This window comes from Balaenoptera ricei, chromosome 9 (genome assembly GCF_028023285.1).
Source record: "Balaenoptera ricei isolate mBalRic1 chromosome 9, mBalRic1.hap2, whole genome shotgun sequence".
Classification (NCBI taxonomy): domain Eukaryota; kingdom Metazoa; phylum Chordata; class Mammalia; order Artiodactyla; family Balaenopteridae; genus Balaenoptera; species Balaenoptera ricei.
In genome coordinates this window covers 17818467-17845107 of record NC_082647.1, presented here as the reverse complement: position 1 = coordinate 17845107, position 26641 = coordinate 17818467, and the positions used below count along the sequence as shown (strand labels likewise).

General features: G+C 43.0%; 2 protein-coding genes across 2 annotated transcripts in view; one reads left to right on the top strand and one right to left on the bottom strand.

Moving 5' to 3' along the window:
- The first annotated feature begins 4100 nt into the window (after window positions 1–4100).
- On the top strand, window positions 4101–14934 carry STMP1 (short transmembrane mitochondrial protein 1). The gene is made up of 3 exons (XM_059932637.1): window positions 4101–4208; window positions 12025–12078; window positions 13015–14934. Exons 1-3 carry the CDS (start codon window positions 4194–4196, stop codon window positions 13087–13089), a joined length of 144 nt encoding a protein of 47 aa, XP_059788620.1. The 5' UTR covers window positions 4101–4193; the 3' UTR covers window positions 13090–14934.
- Window positions 14935–19972: 5038 nt separating this feature from the next.
- Window positions 19973–26641, bottom strand: part of SLC13A4 (solute carrier family 13 member 4) — a 39118-nt gene continuing 32449 nt past the window's right edge. Inside the window, exons 14-16 of the mRNA XM_059933299.1 lie at window positions 25017–25178; window positions 23609–23746; window positions 19973–20123 (exon numbers count right to left, since the gene is read on the bottom strand). Coding sequence (XP_059789282.1) covers window positions 19986–20123; window positions 23609–23746; window positions 25017–25178 — 438 coding nt within the window. The 3' untranslated portion in view covers window positions 19973–19985. The remainder of the gene's footprint in view (window positions 20124–23608; window positions 23747–25016; window positions 25179–26641) is intronic.

Genomic DNA, 26641 nt, shown 5'->3' with positions numbered 1-26641 from the left:
AAATGTTTTCTCCCAGTTGATGGCTTGTCTTCTATTTCTGTTGATAATGTCTTTTGCAGAGCAGAAGTTTTTAATTTTATTAAAATCTAGCTTATCATTTATTTCATTCATGGATTGTGTGTTTGGTGTTGTATCTAAAAAGGCACCACTATACCCAAGGTTATCTAGGTTTTCTCCTATGTTATCTTCTAGGAGTTTTATAGTTTTGTGTTATATATTTAGGTCTATGATCCATTTTGATTAATTTTTGTGAAGGGTCTGTGTCTAGATTCATTTTTTTGCATGTGAATGTCCATGATCTAGTTTTACTTTACTTACTTTTTTCCCATGTGGATAATCAATCTTCTTTTTATGATTCATTGAATAGCCCATGCTTTCTCACCGATCGGTAATATTGCCTCTGTCATATGCCTCAAATATGTAGGAGTTCTTTATATAAAGGAAATTAGTCCCTTGTCATAGGTACAAATGATGTTTTTCTTTCTTTCTTTCTTCTTTTTCTATTTGCCATACCAACACTTTGCTTTTTTCCACTTATACTGAAGATCTTTCTATATCAACACATATAAAACCTCTCCCTCTCTTTCTGTCTCTCTCACAAACACACATGTACACACAGTATTTCAATGTATGTATATAGCATGATTTACTCACTTATTAACATTTCTATTTTTTTTTTTTTGCCACGATGAATGTTTTTGAATATACACAAGTTCATGCGATTGCTGAGATAAAGGATATGCTCATTTACACTTCTGATAGTTTTGGCCAAATTGTCCTCCACAGAAGTTTTTAGCAATATGTTTCCGGACTTCCCTGGTGCTGCAGTGGTTAAGAATCCGCCTACAATGAAGGGGACACGGGTTCGAGCCCTGGTCCTGGAAGATCCCACATGCTGTGGGACAGCTAAGCCCGTGCACCACAACTACTGAGCCTGTGCTCTGGAGCCTGCGAGCCACAACTACTGAAGCCCACGCGCCTAGAGCCCGTGCTCTGCAACAAGAGAAGCCACCTCAATGAGAAGCCCACGCACCGCAACGAAGAGTAGCCCCCGCTCGCCGCAACTAGAGAAAGCTCACGCGCAGCAACAAAGACCCAACGCAGCCAAAACAACAACAACAACAAAAATTTGTATCCCCATTAGTACTGTATAGCTATGCCTGTTTCCCTACTTTTTCCAATACAGTGTATAATCAAGCTTTTTGATTTTTGCTAATCAGGAGAAAAATGACACCTCATTATGGTAGTAATTTACATTTCTCTTAGTGTGAATGTCACTGAGTATCTTTCCATATGTTTGAGCCATTTGTATTTCCTTTTCTATGAGCTGTTCATATCCTTTGACCACATTTTATTGGATTGTTGGTCTCAATGAATTGTGGGAGCTCTTTTACATAAAGAAAATTAGGCCTTGTCACTTATTTTACAAATAATGTTTTTCTTTCTTTCTCTTTCTCTCTTCCTTTCTGCCATACAGAAAATTTTTTATTTGTATGTAGTTGATTTTATCAGTCTTTTATGGCTTCTGGGTTTTGTACCATGTGGGTCATGTGAAAAACCTTCAAATTTGGAAATTATAAAAGAATTTCTCCCTTTTTAGTGATTTTAATATTTCTTTTTGTTTTGCTTTGTTTTGTTTAGGTTGTTATTTATCTGTAACTTATTTATGTGTAAAGTGTGAAGTAGGAACCCAACATTATTTTTTCCAGGTGGAAAAATAACAGTGAACCTCATTAGATCAATATCATTTGTTGAATGATCCATGTTATACGCATTTGATGCTCAGAATCACTGGTATGGAACTGAAAAAGGCAGACTGATCAAGAATTAAAATTTTGAAAGGCAAGTATCATAGAATGGCAATGGATATGAAATTTGAGGCTAATGGTCCTTGACTGAAGTTCTGATCTCTTGGGGGTTTAGACCAGATAGAAAAGGGTGAAGCCTGGAGGAAGCTCATAGCTTGTGAGAATGTGGAACAGCTGAGAGACTGGACATCTGGCTAAGGTCAAAGTGTTGATAGGATAGAAGGTAGGATTTTGGAATGTAATACTTCACAGGTGGAGCAGGTCCAGGAGGTGACAAAGTGTGGGTTATGAACATGATGGTGGATTGCTGAAGTGGTGTGGGGATCAAAGTCATTAGAGGTAAGGATTCTTTGAACATACAAGTGTTCATGGCCTTTGAAGTCACCCATGATGATGATAGCTTGGGACTGAATGGAAGGCTGTTAGATGCCAAACCTTCAGTGAATGAGGGGACTGCCTAGGAAGTCAGTAAGTTAAGGCATTGTGAAGGGGTAGAGGGAAGACATGAATTTTAAAGGAGGTTTTTAAAATATGAGAACATTTAAATAATAACCTGAAAGTAGTCAAAGAATCCTGCCTTTCTTTTCCATGCCTCATGGTTATTTGGGGTTATGGAGAGAGAGCCTTTGAAAAGGCCTTAGGGGAAAAGCCAGACTTCATTTAAGGCTTTATCTGTAAGGAGGAGACAAGGTTTTATACAAGGAATTTCAATAAATATTGTGTTCACTTTCTGGGCACTAGGAATGGAGTTGTGAACCAAATAGATAAAGTCCTCACCCTCGTGTAGCTTATAGTCTGGTGTCTTGTAACTCAAAGCATGGTTCACAGACCACTAGTAGCAGCATCTCTTAGGAGCTTAGTAGAAATACCGACTCTCAGGACCCAACTCAGATATGTTGAATTAGAATCTGCAGTTTAACAAGATCCCTAGGTTATCTGAATGCACATTAATTTTGAGAAGCCCTGGTCAAGACTTGACTGACTCAAGTTTTAACCTAAACATATTGGAAAGTAGAGTGTGTTACAGCCATCTACCAGCATCTCCTTCCTCTTGGCAGCCACTTTAGTTCAAAGAGACCCTGTCCCTTCTAGTTACAATTGATTGGAAAGCAACTGACACGAATCATCGTTCCTTTCCCAGGTATTTGAAAATGGTAATGAAAGAGTGATCCAGTCTTTCTATTGGATGGACCATTTAATGAGTAAATTTAAGTAACAGTGGCCATATTCTGGAAAGCAGAAAAAAAAACGTAAAGCAAAGAGAGAGAACAATGAGACAGATATATGGAGAAGGGCAGAAATGGAGAGGAAATGCTGCTTAATTCCTAATAGCTTTCCTATTCCTCCTTGTTGTCTACTGTATAATACACTCTCATTTGGTTTAAGCTAATATGATTTTGTTTTTATTATTGGAAACCAGAGTTCTACTTAATATAGCAGATAAGGGTGAATTCAAAAGGCTGAGAGCAAAGAGAAGACGGTGGTCTTGCTTTGTAAGTGTGTGTGTTGATGGAGGTTGTGGAGGGATTCGAAGACCAGGAGTAGGAGGTGGCAGCTCTGTGTGCAGAGAGGCCAGGAAGAGGTCTTCCAGATCTCACTGTCCACACCCGACACATGACAAGCATTTATGGATCCCTTACCTTGTCTCATTTGATCCCCCTACAGTTCAGCAAGGGAGCTGGTGCTAGCCCCATTTACACTGAAGAAAAGCAATCTTCAGGGAGGTTAAGTAACTCGTTTCTGGCTGCCCCAGGAAGTGCACGGCAGTCATGAATTGCACCCAGCTGTGCCAGACTCCAAAGGCCTCCATCTTACTACTTAACCTCTATCACAGATCCTCAACGCAGGTTACACAGCATATCTGTGGAGCTTTTGAAAAATACAACTCTGCTTGGGGCCCCAGTGGAGTATATCGCAAAAGCTCCACAGGTGATTCCGCTTTGCACGTGGGGATGGGAACCACCGCCTGCTGTGATCCTTCTAGGTCCGGGAGTTCTAAGACTGGCTGTGGATCATAAGTGTGGCGATGCCGGTTAATAATACAGATTCCTGGGCCCCGACCCGGCTTTACAGAAGCGGGATTTGAGGACTGGGCCTTGGAATCTGAATGTTCAAAGCTAACGCAAACCCGGCTTGGGGCTTGGGACTTGCTCCTAGCCGGCCCCGCACGCTCGCGCCGGGCGGTCAGTTCAGGAGGTGATCCCGAGGAGCTCCGCCAGGGGGCGCCCGGAGCCGCTTCCGGGTGAGGGGAGGCGGGAGGTGCCGAGGGGCGGAGCGGGGCGTGAGCCGGAAGTCGGCCGCGGGCTCCGCCCGTCGCGCCGGGGGAGGCACTTTCGGACGGCCCACGGAGCTGCAGCCGACCTACGAGTCCTCCTTGCTGACACTATGCTCCAGTTCCTGGTGAGTGGAGCTGCCGAGGAGCGAGCTGGGGGCCCTGGGCGTGGGTCCCTCGGGTCCCACTGCCCCCGCGCCTGCTAGTCGCCTGTCGGGGTGGGCCTCGGGGTTTTGTTTCTGCCTCACCCAATCCTTTTGCCGGCATTTTTCTGCCGCCCTTCAAGTCCCTAAAACTTTTGAGGGGTCAGAGCGTGCGTTTTCAAAGCTCTTCTGTGACGTGTCCGCGTGCTTTGTGTATTCCTCGAGTTAAGGCTCCCGGGGGCCTTAATGACTTTTCTGCCCTGCCACCCCCTGACGTAGACACATACCCCGTCCCCGACTGAGAGCCCTGCTGGTTGGCGTCTTTGAGAACGTAGGAGGGCCAGGAATAAACTCTGAAGGAGTAAACCGCTAGAGTTTTAGAGGCCTGGGAAGCCCTCGTCAGACCTTTTATAGCTTCCAGACGGAGGACGGCTGGTTGCTGGCCTGAGTCAGGCCCTGGTGTACAAATAATTTTTCCAAAATGCTAACTGTAGGGTAAAACGACTGTTACCATGAGTAAACAAATTATTTTTCATGGGTCTTTACTTCAGTTGAAAGCGGGTTTTCTGGCAAAGCCCCAGTGTGTTTCAAAGATTGCCTGGTTGAAGGTTTCAGGAGGACCTGCCAAACTTCCAGGTGAAAGTCTTTCTTCCAGGTTTTCGTGCCTTCAAAACTGGATGTTTAAATTCTGATTCTGATAAGAGGCAGGTATTCTAATACCTTCCAGGTGGCCGATGGAAATTGAGTGCTCTTGGGATGAGATACTTTCCCAAATGTTACGTTCTTTATGAAAGAGATTAAAGAAGAAAAGGTGCCCCTCTGTCCTTTTTGAGATGGTAATTAATTTTTCAATCTCTAGGCCGAAAGAGAGTATCCTTGACGTAAACTACCCAAACAAGACATGGCTACACCTCTGCTTCTGGAAGTTTCTCCAGTGTCCTAACTGGGTATTAGCTTAGGAGTCAATAGAAATAATTACTGCCATATGGTTGTAGGAAACACTCAGGTTAAAGACAGTGTCAGCCCCAAAGTGTAAGACGATGTAATTGAGTCTTCTATACAGCCGTAGCTCATTGATAACTGGGAGGAAGGACATGGATTCATTTACACTTAACTTTGTAAGTACCTTTGCAGAGTGACTTTATTTGGTTTTTTTTTTTTTAATTTTATTTATTTATTTATTTATTTTTGGCTGTGTTGGGTCTTCGTTTCTGTGCAAGGGCTTTCTCTAGTTGTGGCAAGCGGGGGCCACTCTTCATCGTGGTGCGCGGGCCTCTCACTATCGCGGCCTCTCTTGCTGCGGAGCACAGGCTCCAGACGCGCAGGCTCAGTAGTTGTGGCACACGGGCTTAGTCGCTCCGCGGCATGTGGGATCTTCCCAGACCAGGGCTCGAACCCGTGTCCCCTGCATTGGCAGGCAGATTCTCAACCACTGCGCCACCAGGGAAGCCCTTTATTTGGTTTTGAAATAAACTTTTGCTGTGTATGAATATGGATGTGACTGATAATGCAAATTCAGAATTCTCAGCATTTAAGGAGAGATGCCGAAGCCATTCATTAAATTCCTAGCTCAGAAGTAACACGGATGTTCTCCCACCTCCTCATTACATTTGTTGAAAGAAGTGATAGCATTACTTTACCTTGATTCTACCTCTGTCAAATGATTCACTAGCTCATTTGAACTTGGGCGAATCTTTCTCCTTGCTTTCAGCCATTTCATCTATAAAACAATGGGGTTGATGTAGATGATCCCTAAGATCTCCTCGAGCTTTTAACCTGTGACCAGCCATCATGTCCTAGTGCTTAAGAGGTCAGATTCCAGAATCAGACTCCTGCCTTTGAATCATCATTTTTAAGCAGTGGGAACTTGGGCAAGTTATTTAAATTCTTTATGCTTCAGTTTCCACATCTGAAAATGGGAGCCTACTTCATGGTTTTATTGTGAGGATTAAAAATGAGTTAATACATTGAAGTACTTGAAACAATGACAGTAAGGACTCAGATATTGTTCAGTTTCTCTTGGCAAGGTATCAGTTGTACTCTGAGTTTCTGCTCAGGAATGGGGATCAGTTTTCGTCAGAAGGGTAGTGATGCAACAGGTTTTGGAAGTGACGGGATAGTCACAAGTTAAATATCTTGGAGGGTGCTCTGTCATCACCCATTTTGGAACCCTCCAAGATGTTTTCTGCGGTTGTCATTTCTTGGAACAGTATTTGAAAACCACTGCACCTGATTGTGTTCCTTATATCTTCTTTTCATTGTTCATTTCTCCTTGGATTAAAATATTTGCCCATCATCCCTGTATCGAAACTTGCTGCTGTGGTCCTGCTGCCTCTTCCCCCTTGCTTTTACTGCAGTAGCTTCCTTAATTGCAGCATGGTTTAGCCAGTTTGGTGTAAGGAAACTTTTGAAGCTTTTAAAGGGAAACCTGATATGATGGGCACTGCTCGTGGCTTGTGTACTGTTACTGGGGTAATGCATTGCTTTTTCTTATCTCTCAGAGCAGCAGTACCTGGTACTCTTAATCACCTCTTTAATCCCTCCTCCCTCGGCTTTTGCATACTGCATCTCAGTGCTTTCCAATATTCTTACACATTGTAACACACTTGGGCTTATTTTTTTTTTTAATAAATTTATAATTTTATTTTTGGCTGCATTGGGTCTTTGTTGCTGCGTGGGGGCTTTCTCTAGTTGCGGCGAGCGGGGGCTACTCTTCGTTGCGGTGCGCAGGCTTCTCATTGAGGTGGCTTCTCTTGTTGCGGAGCGCGGGCTGTAAGCGTGAGGGCTTCAGTAGTTGTGGCACGTGGGCTCAGTAGATGTGGCACGCGGGCTCTAGAGCACAGGCTCAGTAGTTGTGGTGCACGGGCTTAGTTGCTCCACGGCATGTGGGATCTTCCCAGACCAAGGCTCGAACCCATGTCCCCTGCATTGGCAGGCAGATTCTCAACCACTGCGCCACCAGGGAAGCCCTGGAAGTCCCAAATCTTACTGTTTTTTTTTTTTTTTTTATAAATTTATTTATTTATTTTATTTTTGGCTGAGTTGAGTCTTTGTTGCTGCGCGTGGGCTTTTCTCTAGTTGCAGCGAGCGGGGGCTACTCTTCGTTGCGGTGCGCGGGCTTCTCATTGCAGTGGCTTCTCTTGTTGCAGAGCACAGGCTCTTGGTGCACGGGCTTCAGTAGCTGTGGCTCGCGGGCTCTAGAGCACAGGCTCAGTAGTTATGGCGCACGGGCCTAGCCGCTCTGCGGCATGTGGGATCCTCCTGGAGCAGGGCCCGAACCCGTGTGCCCTGCACTGGCAGGCGGACTCCCAACCACTGCGCCACCAGGGAAGCCCCTGTTTTTTTTTTTTAATAGTTTTGAGATACAGTTAGTTCACATATCATACAATTCACCCATTTAAAGTGTAGGATTTAGTGGTTTTTTAATATGTTCACAGAGTTGTGCAAGTGTCACCACTATCTAATTTTTATATCTAATATTTTATTGCCCCCCACAAAGAAACTCCATACCATTAGCATTCATTTCTCAGTCCCCTCACCCCTAACCCTGGACAACCACTAATTTATTTTGTGTCTCTCTGGATTTGCCAGTTCTGGACATTTCCTATAAGTTAAATCACACAATACGTGGTCTTTTCTGACTGCCTCTCACTTGGCGTAATGTTTTCAAGGTTTATCCATGTTGTAGCATGAATCAGGAGTTCATTCCTTTTTATGGTTGATTATTATTACATTGTGTGAATATGCCACGTTTTGTTAATTCATTCACCAGTTGATGGACATTTGGGTTGTTTCCACCTTTTGGCTGTTATGAGTAATCTTGCTGTGAACATTCATGTAGTTTTTGTGTAGGTGCATGTTTCAGTTTTCTGGGTTGTATACCCTAAAGTAGAATTGCTGTGTCAGATGGTAATTCTGTGCTCAGCTTTTTGAGGATTTGCAAGACTTTTCCAAAGTGGCTACATCATTTTGCATTCCCACCAGCAACGTATGAAGGTTCTCCATATCCTTGCCAACACTTATACATCTTTTGGATTTAAGTCGTCCTAGTGGGTGCGATGAGACACCTCATTGTGGTTTTGATCTGCATTTCCTTAATGACTCATGACTAATGATGTTTTCATGTGTTTGTTGGCCGTTTATTTGTATATCTCATTTGGAGAAGTGTCTATTCAAATCCTTTGCTTCTTTTAAAATTGGGTTGTCTTTTTATCATTCAGTCATAAGAATTCCTTATGTATTCTGGGTACAAGTCCCTTATCAGATATATGATTTGCACATATTTATTTCATTCTGTGGGTTCTCTTCACTTTCTTGTTGGTATTCTTTGAAACACAAATGTTTTAAATTTTGATAAAATCAAATTTATCTATTTTTTTCTTTTGTTACTTGTGCTTTTGGTGTCATATCTAAGAAACCATCGCCTACCCCAAGATCATGAAGATTTATTCGTATGTTTTCTCCTAAGAGATTTACAGTTTTAAGTCTTACATTTAGGTCTTTGATCCATTTTGAGATAAGTTTTGTTTTTGATGTAAAGTAGGGGTCCAACTTCATTCTTTTGCATGTGGATATCCAGTTGTCCCAGCATTCTTTCCCCACTGGATGTCTTAGCACCCTTGTTGAAAATCACATGACCATAAATGTAAGGGTTTATTCCTGGACCCTTTATTCTATTCCATTGATCTTCATTGATTTTAAAGAAGAAAAACAATTCATTCCTGTTTGCTTGCTATCCCATGTGCCTTCTCTAATCTGTATTTTTTCAGCCTTTTTTGGGAACAGCTGTCAGGTGAATGCTTACAAAGCAGTGCTTTCATCATGTTGCTGCTGGTAAAGAGCAGTCAGTGGCTCCCCACCATTTTGTAAATGAACTAAACTCCATTGCTTGTTTTTTGAAGTCCATCAGCTAGCCCTACCCAGCTCTCTGTACTAGTATTTCTCTCCATTTTTTAGTTCAAATCCACTTTTCTAATTGGGCCTGTTTCTTTTATTCAGGTCATCACATGTCATTCCTATCTTGTACCTTGATTCTCCACAGTCACGTCCCTTTCCAGTTTAAATTTTAACACTTCCTCAGCATCTTTAGAACCTTTAATAACAAGTTGAGGTACACCGATCTCTTTCAGGTATGGTTTCTTAAAAGAATCACTTCTGTATCACTCATTTTGTTACTTAATGCACGACCCAGTTCTGGTTTTTCATGCATCTATTACATTCAAGGTCCTGTGCTGGGTGCTGCTTTCTGTTGTTACATAACTATTTTACTTATATGTAGCTTTTCTTTCTATACATCATATAAATTCTTTAAGATAGAGCCCGTCTTATAATCTTTTCACAGGGCTGGATATGAAATTGATTTTCAGGGTATAAGGGACTGTAATCCTTTAATCAAAACCTTTGGAGGCCAGATGTATTTGGGAGGATTTTTTTCAGATTTCTTCTCATTTGTTTGTCCTCTACATTACTTCGCTCATGTCACTCCTCAGTCCCCAGACTTCTGGTGTTTCACCATTTATTGTCCCCAATATGTTTGTGAGAAGAAGCTGCGTATTCCTAAAGTCTCAAAATGATGGCAGAGAGGACATAATAGTGATGTATTTAGTGTTGAGCTTGGGAAGAACGCATTTGCCTTCCTTCTGCACTATCTTCTCTGCAGGGAGTACTATGGGGGGACCGTGTGATGTGGAGGAAGACCATGGGGATAGCATCCAGCCATCCGGATGGACCACTTAGGAGGCTTCCAGGTCTTGGCCTGGAGGAGGTTAAGCATTCTTGGCCTGCAGAGAGGCTTCAGACTCATTCGAGACGTTTTGTACTCTGGCTCCAGTCTAACTTCTCAGACTAATGAGTCCCTGTTCCTCAGATTTAGATTTTATTTTTTGAGATCCTTTATTTATTCAGATTAAAATTTTTTACCTGTCTAAACTTGTCTATTGAGTATCCCATGAACAACATATGAATGCTTTTCTGGTGTCATGCATTTTCCTCAAATTTCTCTTCATGTGCCCATTTCTCTCATGTTGTGTATGTAATTTTACAATATGCCATTGGTAGACCTAGCAGTATTCTGAAACTGGAATTGGATATGACTTGTCTAGAGACCCATGGTTTTTGTTTTGTGTTTTAAAATAACTGCTGTTTTTTTCATGTGCCCTGATGCCTCGTGAAATTGCCAAAATGAAGACACATTAGATATGCCATATTTATTTTGAGACACACGTGGTAAGAACCAAGAATCCTAGAATGTTGGAGCTAGAAGGAACATTGTTAGTATAATGTTTTATAAATCAGGAAACTCAGATCAGCAAAGCGCCAAGGAGGTTAAGTGTCATGCCTAAAGGTACACAGCTAGACAGTGGTAGAACCAGAACTCTAATTTATTTTTCTTGAAATATTTCAAACCCTCTGTTCTTTCTGTTTGGTGTTAGAGCTAACATTCTTAGATGATTTTTTTCCCCTCTTTTTTTAAGCAAATTTAATACTCTTTCTGGATTTGGAAAACTTCTAACTGCCTGGTTTCAACCCATAGGAGTGAAAAAAATCATTTTGCTTCTTGGTGCCCATTGGTAAAAATATTCACAAGATATGTTTGATTAATCAAATGATCAGAAAATGGTCTATGATTAGACTTGATAGCCTCTTTTATGCTTCTTAACTTACAACAAACCTATTTAAATTATGCTTTTGGTGTTTAAAGCTTAGTAAGCTTAAAACTTATTAAGGATCCAGCTGTGTTCTGAAGTTCTCCAGCTTGAAGACAATTCGACCACACCACATATGACCATTAGCGTTAAGTGCTGCGCTTAGTTTTTCTCTGTTAACCTCTGCTGTGTATTGCATAGGAGTGACACTGATTAAAGAAAATGATTAAAAAAATCAGATGCCAGTTCAAATTTATAAAATTAGAAGTTAGGCGTTCAGTTGGAGATTTTTAATTATTGGGGGAAAAAACCCAGGAAATTATAGATCATCATTAAAACTCCAACCTTAAGGAACTTTGAAACTCTTTTGGTGTGAAGGCAGTGCTTTAAATTTTCATGAAACAGTTTTTGTTCAGGAAAAGTCAGCCAGTGGGATAAACACTTACAGTTCTCTAAAAATCGTGCCCGTCTCTCTTGTCACTGATTAAGAGATGGTTAGGGTACCTGTGTTCTCTGCAGGTCTTAAGTGCCCTGCCCGTTAGACTCCACCCACGGCAGAGTGCTAAACCATGTGCTGTCTCAGTTGCATGTCAGCTTCCTGCTTCATGTCATTGTATATTTTAGTGTTTGAGTGTGAATCTAATTTAGGTTGTCCTGTGCTCCTGTTATGAATGACCCTGTCCTAGGCCTCAGGTGCCTCTTGCAATATGAAGAGATTGAACTGTGAAGGTCCCTTCATTTTCTAAGATCCTATGATTTAGCTGAATACTTTTTAAAATTGAATACTTTTTACTTGATGTAGCAAGAAATAACAAATCTCATAACCAAAGAAATAAAAATAAGTAAACGAGCTTTTAACAAAAATCAGAATTTTGGCTTGAGTTTCTAGAACTTACAGCCAAATATTTATAAGGTCAGTGTGTTCAGTGCTACCGTATATTCTTTCGTATACTCTTTAACCTTTTGGGAGGATATTTCTGTGTTTATTTTATAGAAGAAAGATGTGAATTTCATGCTATGCACGGCCCTAGCCTGGACACCGGGGTCTTATAACTGTCCTGCGCTCCTTAGGAGAATATTATCCATGTAATCTGGTGTGGTATCGGATGGCACAGAGCTCCGTCTCCAGTGTGACTCTTCCTGTTCTATCCTTACAGCTTGGATTTACTCTTGGCAACGTGGTGGGAATGTACCTGGCTCAGAACTATGACGTAAGTGACCATATTCACGTCTTCCTTGATTTCATGTAACTAATACATAGTGACTTGTGTTTGCTGAAGTAAGGTATGCCTTCCAGCATAAACAAGATCCATAGGTCTGAGGAAAAAGTCCTGAATTTTGTAGAAAGATTTTCCATTGTTTGAAAAAATAACAGAACTCACAGAAGCGCCTGTCACCATAAGAGTGCAAAATCCCATCAGTTTAGGTGGTCTCATGGTGATCCTGAGCTGGGTTTGTTAGCACAGAGTAACACTGTTAGATTCTTACAGTTCTGTGGAAAATCATGTGAAGTGATACTTTAATTGGACAATCTTTTCAGCACCCTACCCAGTAGTAGAGATGACTGAGTAATTTGGAGGTGGATTCATATAGTGCAGCACATATAAGGAGGACAGCATTTTGTGAAGTAGGGAGTTGTATTAGCTTCACTTTACAGATGGGGAAGTTGAAAATCAGGTGGCACAAATGCCCATGAATGGGGATCCTAAAAGGTAATGCTTACTTTAAAGAGATAAGGAAGGGAAACATGATATTAACTTTTGATTTGTTTTATAGTGAAGCTTTTAGTGTGATAAAGGGAATTCCCTTTGTCAACCTTCACTTGAGTCATGTGGTTTTCTAGGCAGGTGCTTGTTAATTTATGTCACATTTATTGTTTATATGTACAACTTTTACTTGGCACTGGATTGAGGGGCTAAGTGGGTATACAAAAGTAGAAGTCAGGGTCTGGCTTTTGGGGAGGGAGCCTACTTTAACTTACATCTTTTGGTATCCTTCTTAGGCAGTTATGAGGCTAAGAAAGACCACTGTTGAGCAGGTTTCTTTTAGAGGAAAAGTAAAAAAACCATTTATATTTAGAGGAAGAGAAATGAAAAAATATTGATTAGGTAGATGCGAAATGATAATAATCTCTTTTCTCTTTAAAGATACCAAACCTGGCTAAAAAACTTGAAGAAATTAAAAAGGACGTGGACGCCAAGAAGAAACCCCCTAGTTCATGAGGCCGACTCCAGCACTGCCTCCTGGATAAACTGATTCTACTGTTCTTGAGGGCCTCGTTTACCATCTGAACCAAAAGCTTTTGTTTTCATCTCCAGCCTCAGCAATTTTCTTCTTTGCTAGACCCTGCATTGCCTTACAGCACAAATGGGGCCACAAGTTAAGAACAGCCCTTACTTTTCCAACATCCTCACTTCTTCCCTTCCTCCTTCCAGCCACTTGGGAGGTCCTGAGAATGGAATTATGGTGCTAGATTAGTAAACATGACCTTTAATTAGTAGTCTCTCCCTTACTCTTTGGGATTTCTACTACCGTTTTCAAAAGAAAAATTGATGAGTTTTGTATAGCTGATGAGATATAAATAATGCTGATTTCACAGTCTAGCAATTATATTGGGTGTTTAAACCTTTGGTACTAAATTATGTTGTTTCAAAGTAGTAATTAAAATGAAAATCTAGAAGCCAGTTTCTGGTGAATTATCCACTAATTTTATGTTGTTGTCAGGAAGCTCCATAGTTGCTAATTTAACCAATAAATCAATTTGCTGTTCATTAACCAAGAAACCCTGTTCTGAGAACCCTATCAGGAACTGGGGAATTCAAAAGTATTTAAAGTAATGGCCTTTGTCCTCAGTAGAATTCATAGTCTGGTATGCATGTTTTTTCCTAATGATGCATTTGATCTGGCTCTGTTCTCTCATAAGAATCATACTTATTTTATGGGATTACAGGCACATTTGACATTACATGGTAGATAAATGAGAAGTTGTCTATAAAGGAAATTTTATGCCTTTTTACATTTAAAAAAATGTATTTAAATTATAACTTTATAGAGATTCTCATAAGAAGACTTTTTGTGTTTTTCTTTCTGCAACCATAAATTACCCTTGTAATTTTTCAAGTGTATAATCAGTCCATTAATTTTTCAAGTATATAATCAATTAATTTTTTTTTTAATTAAAAAAGAAGTTTAAATACCTAACTTTCCCCCTGGGTCAATACAAAGTGATTTGCATTGTCCCTCATCTCCTAGTTCCTCTCCCTGGAGTCAGGCACTCACTAGTTTCCTGTATCCTTTTGCGAAAGATTTTGTGCCTGAACAAACACATGTACATGGGGGTTTTTATACAAATGATAACAAACTATATACAGTGTTTTCCCCAGTGGAGGTCATTCCATATCAGTAGGTAAGGAACAAAGAACCTCTTTTCTTTTTTTGGCTACATAAGGTTCTACTGAATGAATATACCATAATTTATTTAATCTGCCCCTGAGGAACATTTAGGTTGTTTCCTATCTGTTGCTATTACAGTGATAACCTTGAACCTAATATTATACATATCTGTGCAGGGGGATAGCTCCAAGCTCAAGTCCTGGAAGTGTATTTTGCACTAAATATAAATAAAGGCCCATTTCACTGGGTGTTTTGTTCCAGAGGGCTTGTTAGACAGCTTCACTGATGTCGCCATTTCTGAAGACATTTTAGCAGAATTAGTAAACTGGAAGAATGGTTTAGAGACCTTTTTTTTCAGGCAGTGATGCCACTGATACTAAATGTGATTATAAAATGAAGTGATCTACTTCTCTTTGGAAACATGGATCTTTCATACATGGAGATAAGTTTTGTCCCTGTCAGGTTGTACTGCTTAGGATCATATTATGGTTGGCTTCTCCCTTGCAGTGTGATCAGGGGCAAGCAGCTTATTTTTCTGAAACTGTTGTGTTCTCTGTAAGATGTGGATACAATACCTACCTCATAGGGCCTCCATGAGAAACAGTTGAAATAATGTATGTGATGTGTAGCACAGTGCTTTGCAATGTCCAATAAATAGTAGATATTAGTCCAAACATGTTGCTTTTGGTCAGAATACTTTTGTTTTTCTGCACTCACTTTTGGAGCCAGTTTATGAACTGCAAAATTTGTCATTATTCTATGGTCACTCTCTTTGTTGATGAAAATCTATAGTATGCACCTTGATCATACCACCTGGCTTACAAGGTTTGATCTTGAATGACCGAATTGTTAGCAGAATGAACTACAGCCTCGAAGGCTAGAGGTTTACCATCCTTGAGGGTATTCAAAAGGGTTTTTCAAGCCACAAGCTTGGAAAACTGTTTCCAAAGAGGAATCCCTTGTTATCAGCCATGGAGCATTGTTATTTGTGCGTGTGTTCCTCCCAGAGTGGCTTCTTTTTTTTTTTTTTTTTTTTATTTATTTATTTATTTATTTATTATTTTAATTTTTGGCTGTGTTGGGTCTTCGTTTTTGTGCGAGGGCTTTCTCCAGTTGCGGCAAGTGGGGGCCACTCTTCATCGCGGCGTGCAGGCCTCTCACTATCGCGGCCTCTCTTGTTGCGGAGCAGAGGCTCCAGACGCTCAGGCTCAGTAGTTGTGGCTCACGGGCCCAGTTGCTCCGCGGCCTGTGGGATCTTCCCAGACCAGGGCTCGAACCTGTGTCCCCTGCATTGGCAGGCAGATTCTCAACCACTGCACCCCCAGAGTGGCTTCTTTGAGGGTCACTTGGATGTTGGAAAATTAGGTCTCTATAATTATATATTGTAAACAAAGCTTGTTTGGACTTGGAGCTTACCTCAGGAGTGACACTTACCTCGATGACAGGATCATTTCTGCCAGTGGGAGCCACTCAGCAAATCACCTTCACCATGTAAACTGCTACACAGTGAACGCAGGCTGACTTCCTGGTCACCATTCAGAGCCCCTCTCCTAGTTTTAGGTTCTTGCAGGAGTGAAAAGGAGCTCAGAGTTCTCAGGCAGGATTATCTTCACTGAGATATAGTGTTGGAGGAACCCAGAACCATCATGGATTTTAAGGGGTGTGGTGATTGTGATTGTGGCACTGAAAGGTACGTTCCCTGGGTGTTTTGTAGAGGCCCTTGCCTTACAAAGCAGCGGAGGGATAGGAAGAACCACTGCAAGACATGCCTTTTTTTCTTTTAAAAAAGTTTGAAAACTACTGCTGATGTGACTTAAGGAAACTTTTTGCTACACCTGACCTTAAGAAGGTTACATAAAATTCTACTGCAGGTTACTCACGTGTGAAAAATAAGACTTCAGGGTTTATGTTGGGAACCTAAAAAATACATTGAACTGGAAAGCTTATTCTTAAACTGTAACCCTCCCAAACAAAAACCAAAGGGAGAGAAAAAACCAAAAGAACCTTACTTAAAATTGTTAAAAGGCGCTGTATTTTATGAGTTGAAGTTACCAGTTGATGTCTTTAGATGTCTCTTCTGATTTAGTGTTTTATACAATTAAGCAGTTTTGATTTAAAGGGACAATTTTATTTCCTTCTTTCTAACTCATAATGAACTTTTTTAAAAAAATTGATTTATGGCTGCATTGGGTCTTCATTGCTGCGCGGGCTTTCTCTAGCTGCGGCGAGCAGGGGCTACCTTTCGTTGCAGTGCGTGGGCTTCTCATTGCAGTGGCTACTCTTGTTGCGGAGCATGGGCTCTAGGGCACATGGGCTTCAGTAGTTGTGGCACGCGGGCTCAGTAGTTGTGGCACACGGGCTTAGTTGCTCCATGGCATGTGAAATCTTCCCGGACTAGGGCTCGAACCTCTGTCCCCTGCATTGGCAGGCGGATTCTTAACCACTATGCTACCAGCGAAGCCCCTTCTTTCTAACTCATTTACTCAATTTTCATTTGTGTGACTCTAGAGAAAAGTTAGAATGTGTGGGTTTTCCAGTCTTCTGTACTTAACGGGTTCATGGAGCATATGTAACATGCATCATGTTTTCACTTCCACTGGGCAGTTCACTCCCTTGGTGCTATGCTGATGTTTGTTTTTCTGCGGAGCTCTCCCACATTTTAAATGCTTTTTCTGTTACTCCTCCTGAAGGAACACTATATACCATACTGGAGCATATGAGGCTTTTCTTCAGCTTCCCGGCTCGGACTTTGCACATAGCATTTCCATGCCTTACACAGATGAATGAGTTCTCCTTTCCCTACTGACTGTTAGGGCCTTGCCTTATGGAAAGGAACAGGGCGGTGAAGGGGAAATATTTTGAGACCTTTCCTGGTCTTGATAGGGAGTCTGTGAGACTTGGATTTTCCAATGTTCAGTTTATACCTTTCCTAAATCTGCGTGCAACGTAGTCAAGTACTGAAGACCTAGCGGATGGCATGTTTTGAGGCACTGGGAGAGAAACAAAAGAACCCAACGGTGAAGTGTCTTGGAAAGTGCATGGGGCAGGGTGGGACATTGCAAAATCTGAGTCCTGCGCCTGCTTATGGAAAGTGCGGTGTGGTCGCCTGGTTCTTACCTGTACAGCTGTACAGGATTGGGCCAAGCAGAAGGTGCCCTGTAAATAGTGCGGGCGGTGTGCTGGGCGTTCATTCTGTGAGCACAGCCCCAGGACAGCTCCCTGTGCCCTCGGGTGCTGTCAGTTCCCTTTGTCTTTTAACGGTTTGGATGTCTCGCTAGTGCTAGTGCCGCGAGGGTGATTCTAGTGTTCAGATGTACTTTTCAAACAGGGTCCTAAAGCCACCTACTTTATTTGGGTTCAGCTAAATAAACAGGGATCTATTTTGACAATGGAGGAAAAACTAGCTATTTTTTACTTACTAAGATGGCACGTGAGTCTTTTTCATGTAAATACTAACATAAAAGATAGTATACCCTGTACTTCATGGGTGACTTAAAGGAATTTGAGAGACAACTTTAAGCAAATTTGATGTATAATCGAGAATAAGATGCAACTCTACTTAGTGTTTCTCCGTTTCATCATCTATGAAATGAGCTGGTATAAGATGATCATTTATAGCTTTTCTGCCCCTGTAGAGTTGTGATACGAGAAGATAAAATCAAATTTAATATATTTGCAAGTGACAAGACTAGTACAGCTATTATTGTAGTTCCTGTCCAACAGCAGAGTGATTTTAGAAGACAAAGAATTGTTAGTCATAGCTGACATTTGTTAGTCATATCTGGAATGAGCAATCTTCTTTGGCCTGAATCTCTGGTCTGGGGAGAGAACAGTGCTGTTCAGTCTACTGCCCAGACCGAAATAAACACCCTTTCTGAACTGGCTGCTTAGCTGATTGGGGGACCTGGCAGCAGCTGCATGGGGGCTCCACTGCTTTCCCTTTCGGAGTGAGTCAGGGTCTCAAATAGCTGAACAGGGACCAATCTTTCTGAGTCAACTTAATTCTAAGTCAACTTTTCTTTCTCCTTTTACTGTTTTATACTCCCAGAATCATCTTATCTGTGCCTTTGTCTTATTGTCTGACTTTTAAGGCTTGGAGTCTAAGTTCTGTAATAGGTCAGACATTGGAGGATTTGGCTACCCTGACATTAGGAGTGACATCCTGACTCTTCTGAACATTTTAAAGCAACGTGACTGTAGTGATCTGGCTTCGTCAAACCAGACGTAGTGTACCTGATACTGGTATTTCATATGGGCTCATTCACTTTTATAAGCGGCCAGATAATTTAGCTTAAGCTAATCGGCAGAAGCAGTAATATTCCTGATTAAACCTGGTGCAAGTTTGGCACAGAAGAATTTTATAACTCACAGATACTTGATAAACTAAGGGAGTGACTTATTGGTTAATTATTGTGGGAAAACTGCACGTGCTATCAAGAGTAACTTAAAATCAGTTCAAGAAGTGCAGCAACTATGGGGTCCTCCTTTTCCCATAGGGTGTATTTAGCGAGTAACTGATGGTAGGAATCAGAAATGTGTAATGCCTGAAGACTGGAGGGCCTGGGAGCTTCATCCAGTCCTATAGCAAGGACCTCTGTCTTGGGGGAAAGGGTGTAGTACAGGAGGAAGGAGGAGGCCTGGATTTCCAAAGTGATTTTTCTCAAAGGAAACATTTATTGAGCAGGTACAGTTTACTATATTGTATAAGTTGTTGGGGACTTTAGGAGACGTAAGACATCTCCCCTCCCCTCAAGAGGCTCATTAACTTGTAGAAAGTGACTGATGTGTTTGGACCTTTCTGTGCTTGTCTTCTCAGGGACGAACTACTCATTACCTCCAGAAGAAAGTCCTTCCAATATCGTTAATAGTGCTATGGTCTTAATCACAGTTTCGGCCTCCTTAATAAGACAAGTATGAACGTTTTTTCTCCCTCCCGACACTTAACTAGCACGGTGGTATTGATGGTTAGTGATGAGTGAAGAGAGAGACACTAATCTGTGTCTTCTTTCTCAACTTCCTTTTCCTTTGACAGAGAGAACAGCACCAGCCTCTTCCTGAAGGGGACACTATTTCTTTACAGGAATTTGGTGCCAAGGTATAGAGAAGCCATTGAAGAGAGACGCTTAAAAAGGAATCAGAGTAGTGATAAAAGTACTGATTGCCACAAAGAGGACTTACTAAGAACTGCCTTTTTGTGGAGAGAACTTACGATAGAAACACTTGAGAGAAAGGAGCCAACGTTAGGTCTCAAGTTCTAGGTGAGATTTCCCCCCAAAGAGGAGAAGTCACTGGTTTCACTCTCTGCGCATAGGTAGGATGATTTGGATTTCTCCTTCTACTCCTACAAGGGATTGAGAAATTAAGAGTAACATCAAACCCAGTGAGACTAGTCAGTTTGTGAGGCTTAGCCTCTGAGGGGCAACAAAGACAGGCTTTTGTCTCGTCCTGTCTTCAGAAAGAGCTGATTGAAGAGAATAGGTACAAGGAAGTGAGAACAGTTTTAGGTTTCCTTGAGCTGTGGTGCTAAGGAAGGAGGGCAGAGCAGAAGACACTAACATCCTAGCCTGTGCATTTGGTCGTTGCGGGCTCCCTGCGCTTCACTCGAGGTGGTAGCTGGCGGACTCCTCTGCTGGGGGTTGTGCACTCCTGGTGGTTTGCTTGGCCTGTTGGTCAGATCCTGCCGGGTGCTGGCAGCTCCTCTGGTTGGGCCGTTTGCCCACTTGTGTTAGGCCTGATCAGTGATGTTACTGACCTTAGCCCAGGCGGGAAAAGTGTCCAGGTGGAAGAGGCTAATTCCCCATGTATTGATGGCCACCATCACTATCACCAGGCCAATGACATTGACCCCCAGGCCAGCTTTCACCTGCAGGAGACAAAGCAGCAGGACACACAGACTCTAGTCACCGTGAGCAGGCAGCAGCGCAGATCCCCAGATGCTTCCCACCTGTGTCCCCTGCCTGAGCCTCACCCCTGATGTGATCACAGCCCACCTGCATGGCCCTGATTTGTTCCAGTCACTGACTGGGGTGCCCTAGTGGTGCCTTGTAGGGGGCACAGGACTGTTGAGGACAGGAGAGCAGGGAGGACTTGGGGCTGGGAGACGGCCGTTAGAACCTTCTCTATGTTTGTAGCACTCTCGCTATTACATGGAGGCCTAGAAGCTATGTACTTGGAACACCAGATCTTGGGATGTTAAGTTATGCTAAAAAAGAGTTCTATAGCTACATAATAGGGAAATGTGTTCATCAAGATTAAACAGAGCTTGTAAAGCAGGAACCTCTCAGAGCCTTTAATGTGCTGACACATAAGACTCGTAGGAGAGCCTGTATTCTATGACTGTTACCTTTTTTCCCCCAAGGAACAGCTCATGGAAGTAGTGTACCTTAGGTTCACCTGGGGCAACAGGTCAGCTGCCTCCGCACCAGCCCTTCCACAGGAAGGTGACACAGGCACCCTGGCTGGCATGGGGCCTTTGCTGCTTTCTCCTGAGGGAATGTCACCTCCACAGCTCTGACCCCTTCCATTTCTGTCATGGCATTGACACTCCCAGGTGGAAGGGGGACGTGAGGGATGGCAGAGCCAGGGCCATTTGGAAAAGTGTGCAGTAAGTATGGCTGGCATCCTACCAGGTGATGACCAAGTATACAGCATGTCACCACAAGTCCACTAGCTGGGACTAAGTTGGGAAAGTTGCGAGGGAAAAATGAATGCTAGGAAATTGTTCTAAGCAAATGACTAGATGTGCCTTTCTGCCTTCTGGCCCAAGCCCTGGACTTATTTATTAATCACCCTGGCCTCCTGGGCCTTTTGGCCTGGAGAACTGCCCATGTTTCCTAGCAGATGAGAGGAGGCAGGTCCTAAAGGAGCTAAATTAAGGCCGTTTCAGAGCTGAAAGGGGCCACACAGAGCATCTAGTTTGAACCTCCTCACTTAGCAGGTGAGGAAAGTGAAGCCTTGAGTCGGTGCCCAGGCTGGGAATAGAACCCAGGACCGGCTCCCTGCTCGTCATCCAGTGCCTTTAAAAATGACTGTGTCTTCTTAGAGGAAAACATAGGCAGAACACTCTATGACATAAATTACAGCAAGATCCTTTTTGACCCACCTCCTAGAGAAATGGAAATAAAAACATAAACAGATGGGACCTACTGAAACTTAAAAGCTTTTGCACAGCAAAGGAAACCATAAACAAGACAAAAAGACAACCCTCAGAATGGGAGAAAATATTTGCAAACGAAGCAACTGACAAAGGATTAATCTCCAAAATATACAAGCAGCTCTTGCAGCTCAATATCAAAAAAACAAACAACCCAATCCAAAAATGGGCAGAAGACCTAAATAGACATTTCTCCAAAGACGATATACAGATTGCCAACAAACACATGAAAGGATGCTCAACATCACTAATCATTAGATAAATGCAAATCAAAACTACAATGAGGTATCACCTCACACCAGTCAGAATGGCCATCATCAAAAAATCTACAAACAATAAACGCTGGAGAGGGTGTGGAGAAAAAGGAACCCTCTTGCACTGTTAGTGGGAATGTAAATTGATACAGCCGCTATGGGGAACAGTATGGAGGTTCCTTAAGAAACTAAAAATAGAACTATATGACCCAGCAATCCCACTACTGGGCATATACCCTGAGAAAACCATAATTCAAAAAGAGATGTACTGCAATGTTCACTGAAGCACTATTTACAATAGCCAGGACATGGAAGCAACCTAAGTGCCCATTGACAGATGAATGGATAAAGAAGATGTGGCACATATACACAATGGAATATTACGCAGCCATAAAGAGAAACGAAACTGAGTTATTTGTAGTGAGGTGGATGGACCTAGAGTCTGTCATACAGAGTGAAGTAAGTCAGAAAGAGAAAAACAAATACCGTATGCTGACACATATATATGGAATCTAAAAAAAAAAAAAGGTTCTGATGAACCTAGGGGCAGGACAGGAATAAAGACGCAGCCGTAGAGAATGGACTTGAGGACACGGGGAGGGGGAAGGGTAAGCTGGGATGAAGTGAGAGAGTGGCATGGACTTATATACACTACCAAATGTAAAATAGCTAGTGGGAAGCAGCCGCATAGCACAGGGAGATCAGCTCGGTGCTCTGTGACCACCTAGAGGGGTGGGATAGGGAGGGTGGGAGGGAGGGAGACGCAAGAGGGAGGACATATGGGAATATATGTATATGTATAGCTGATTCACTTTGTTATACAGCAGAAACTAACACATCACTGTAAAGCAATAATACTCCAATAAGAATGTTAAAAAAAACAAAAGACTGTCTCTGATCACTTGATTCCAGGGTAGAAGGCTGGGGGTGAGCAGCGAAATCTCATGGCAGAGGGAGCGGGAGTGGGGGAAGCGGCGGGACGTGGTTCGTGGGAACAGGAGAGTTGGGGCAGAGCTCAGTAGGAGCAGACAGGGTTGTGTAGTAAGATCTGAGGGGGACAGAGGGGTGGCTGTGACCTCCCTTCCCTGAAGTAATTCAGATGACTCAGATGAGCAGTTTGAAAGTAGAAAGGATCTGAATATCTGCTCCCAGCCTGAAGCTCTTCCTTTTCTCCATTTGGTATTTACAGGGCTGCTGAGATCAAGTTTGGATTTGAGTGAAAAGTAAATAGGCCCTCAGCAAGGGTGAAGGGGCCGGCTTTCAGTCAGCCCGGCCCAGTCATCTGTATTAGTTTCTTCCTCCTTTCCCAACCCCGTCAGCCCTGGGTATTAAAAAGCATAGCAGTGAGCACAGATTGAGGGGTGGAGAGTGGATACGCTCCACACTGAAAGCAGCGGCAAAATGTACCCTCAGAGCTGTCTTCCGTGAGCCTCGCTGAAAACTAAGAAATGGGCTGTGAGTGCTTCATTTTGTAGTTGTTGCTTCGGGGGTTCCTTGCTTGGGGGAGAGAGTTGAATAGAAGGATCCTGTTCTTATCACCCTAGGTTCATACAATGTCTCACACTTAACCTTCTGTGAATAAACCAGCAACTCTTTGAGTGAATATCCCCAGAGTCCAATGAAGAAACTGAGGCAAAGACTAGAACAAGCTCTTACCTTCTAGAACTGGGTCACATCCCATGTCTGTCCCAGCTTTTTCTGTCCACATTCCCACTTTCTCCCAGATTAGGATTGGGAAGAGCACATTTCTGCTATTCTTGGTGCTCATGGACCATACAGAAACCTTTTACCAGGACCATTCTTTCTGCCACAGCAGATTGAGCTATGACAGGTCAAGGGCACCGCTTACAAAATAATAAACTTTAGGAAAAGACCGTGGGGCCAGTCATCCCTGTTCTCATGGCAGGTGGGCCTGGCAGGAAGAGGACACCCACGACTCACCATATCTTTAATCTGGCAGTGCCCATAGCTGAAGACGATGGCGTTAGGGGGGTTGCCCACTGGCAGCATCACTGCAAAGGAGATGCACATGGTGACTGGGATCAGGGTGTAGAGCGGATTTATGTGCAGCGTTTCGGACTAGGAGAAGAGAGAATTCACAGAAGCGTTAGCCTTGAGATGAGACTTGTATTTCCTGTGCTTACTCTCGTGAATGTGCTTTAGGTGATGGCTTGGTGTTGGCTAGCCTTGGCTGGACGCCATGTGCTGCGGGCAGTCAAATCACGCCCTCAGAAGCATGTAGTGCTGGGCTCCTTGGACGGGCTCCTGTTGCTGCTCGCTCACTTCCCATGGAAACATGGGCTCCAAGTTACTTCCCAGAAGGGATGTTTCATTTCTTGGTGCTGGTTTAAGGAAGTGGTTTTAAAATTTTATTCTTTAGCTGAGAAATTCTTCAAATACAAATCTCATGAATAAGCTGCTTTGATGGGAGTAGGCATCTCTCGCTCTTGGGGTGCAGAATTAAGGTTTTTTTTCCCTAGGTAAGATAATTGCCTTACGTGGGACTTGAACCCGTGGTCTTACCCTCAACGTTGCCAAGTTTTAACTAAGTGCATTCCCTTGCTCACACAGGCAGGATGATGGAAGGGAGAAGTTGGAGGGAGTCATCTGAGCAACGAGCAAAGAGTGGCTGGGAGGAGTTTGGGGTTAGAAAGAGCAGGAGGATATTATTTTGTTGGCAATGAGAAGGAGCCTTCACTTTATAGGTTCCACCTCACAGAATGGGACAGAGGCAGCATTTTGTTTGGTGCATTACCTTTGGGGCTGCTTAGCCAGGCTGAGATCTGGCAGTTGCTCCCTCCCCTATTCCATTAATAACAAATTGTTCTGAGACCGTGGAATGAGGCTGGCATTGCTCATAATTCTCAGAATCTCCTGGACAGAGAAGCTGGGTGGAGGCGCTGATGACAGAGCTGTGGTTTTGGTCTCTGCAGCCGAGAGTACTTCTGGGAGCATTTTGCCTCCATTTTCTGTAGCTATTTCTCCTGCCCTCCTGTTAGGTCTCATCTTAGGAGAGAAAGGTTGATGATGATTGTGGGGAATTAGAATCCTAGGGTTTTAAGGTTATCTTGTCCACTCTTGTTTCCATTCAGGGCTGCCCCTAAACTAAGCCTAGTCCTTTGGAAAAGGGTTTCTAGAACTCTTGCTGTTATTAATTATCTCTTTACTTATCAGTTACTATTTGAAATAGACTTCATCTATCAAACTATGGCTTGAACACCAATCAGTGAAGGCTGTGGCAATGACCGGAAGAGAGAGTCCAGCCGTGGAACTGCCCCTGGGCCCGGGCCTGCCCCTGTCTGTTCCTGTGGTAGCCGGTCTGGATATCTGGGAACCCTGCTCTACTCACCAGGCTGCACAGGATAGGCAGGAAGATGGTGATGGTGGCTGGGTTGCTCACAAACTCTGTGACAATGGACACCAGGATGCACGCCAGCAGGGTGACGGCCCACGGTGGGAGGCTACTCAGAGACAACATCTGGTGCCCAATCCACGTGGAAAGGCCGGAGCTCTGCAGGAGACAAGGTGATGCAGTGAGAAAAAAGCGGGAAAGGCCACTCCCAGTGGAATTCTTAGCCTCCAGAAGGTCAGGGATGGTGAGGGGCTGAAAGGGACCACCAGGAGCCATCTAATTTGCCTCCCTGTTTTCAGGCAGACTGGACCCACAGGCATTCCTGATTTTTTATGATTAGATCACTATGTAGCCCAGCAAATGCTTTTTTTTAAATGATTGTACACCATTCAGTCTAATTAGGGCCTCCTGGTCAGTCATTATCACAGGGCACGGAGAGCCTCTACTTGCTGAGATCCTCCTTAGCACTGATATGACTTGGCAGGGGTTGGAGATCTTTGGGGTGATCAGCCCCTCAACTTCAAACTTGTTACTCTTTCTCCAGCCTCTGACAGTCTCATGCTGTGCATTCAATCAACGATGCCCTTTACACAGATTGCCAAGTGTAATCCTTAATCCTGCTTTTGAAATCTATTTCTCTTATTTTATCACCCGTGAAATGGGAAAAATTATTAACATGTTTGGATAGTAACCTTTCCTCTGGTTTTGGGGGCCTTGAATGGGCAAGACTGAGCATTAGAAGTTTTACATGAGTAATGAAGGAGAGAGGGATTACAGGTCTATCTCCATGTAGTGGGGAAGGTGCCACGTCACTGGCCTAGAAACAGTCATTCAGTCTCGACCTATGTTAGGTTCAAATCTCATCGTGGCTGACATCAGGATCTACCATCTGCCTGTGCTTTTTGGCAACACGATATAAAGGCATATTGCCACGCTTGAACATTTTCCATTAGCAACACCTATACACATCTACTCAAATCAATGAATATTCCCACTTGGAATAATTCATTAGGTTGGAAGATGTTCATCTGCCATTGATGAGGGCTCTCCCCCTCCCCTAAAAATGAAGGGCACAATTGAGTTTATGTTCTTAAAAAACCCCAGGTTGCCATATGCATTCACCAGCTCTCCCCACCCTCCCTCCTCTCCCTTCTATGGTTGACAAGCTCTGACTTTTCCTATTTACCCTCTAGACTGCAAATGCAATAAAGAAATGGGCAGTAGGGCAGAAAGCAAGGTGAGACATTTTATGATTCCTCAAGCTGTAAGCCCTACTCATGTTTTACTGTTAAAGACTGCCTTACTACACTGTCCGCAGGCCACCCTTTCTCCTCTTTTCGAAGTTCATCGAAACCTCATTTGATCCTCCACAGCACCCTGGCCACTTCATGGCATGCTCATAGATGACTGATGACCTAAGGGCTTCAGAATTCTGTCATGTAGCCATTTTTACCTTGGACCACTTCCCTTTCTTTTTTCTCAACTGACCGAGAGCTATAAATCCAGTATGTGGGGACTACCTCAATTAATTGTGGGTGCAGAGCCTTAAGGCCTACAGGAACTCTGTAATTGTTATCTCTTGTGACACATTAAACTTTGCTCTCTGGACAAAGAGAGGGGAG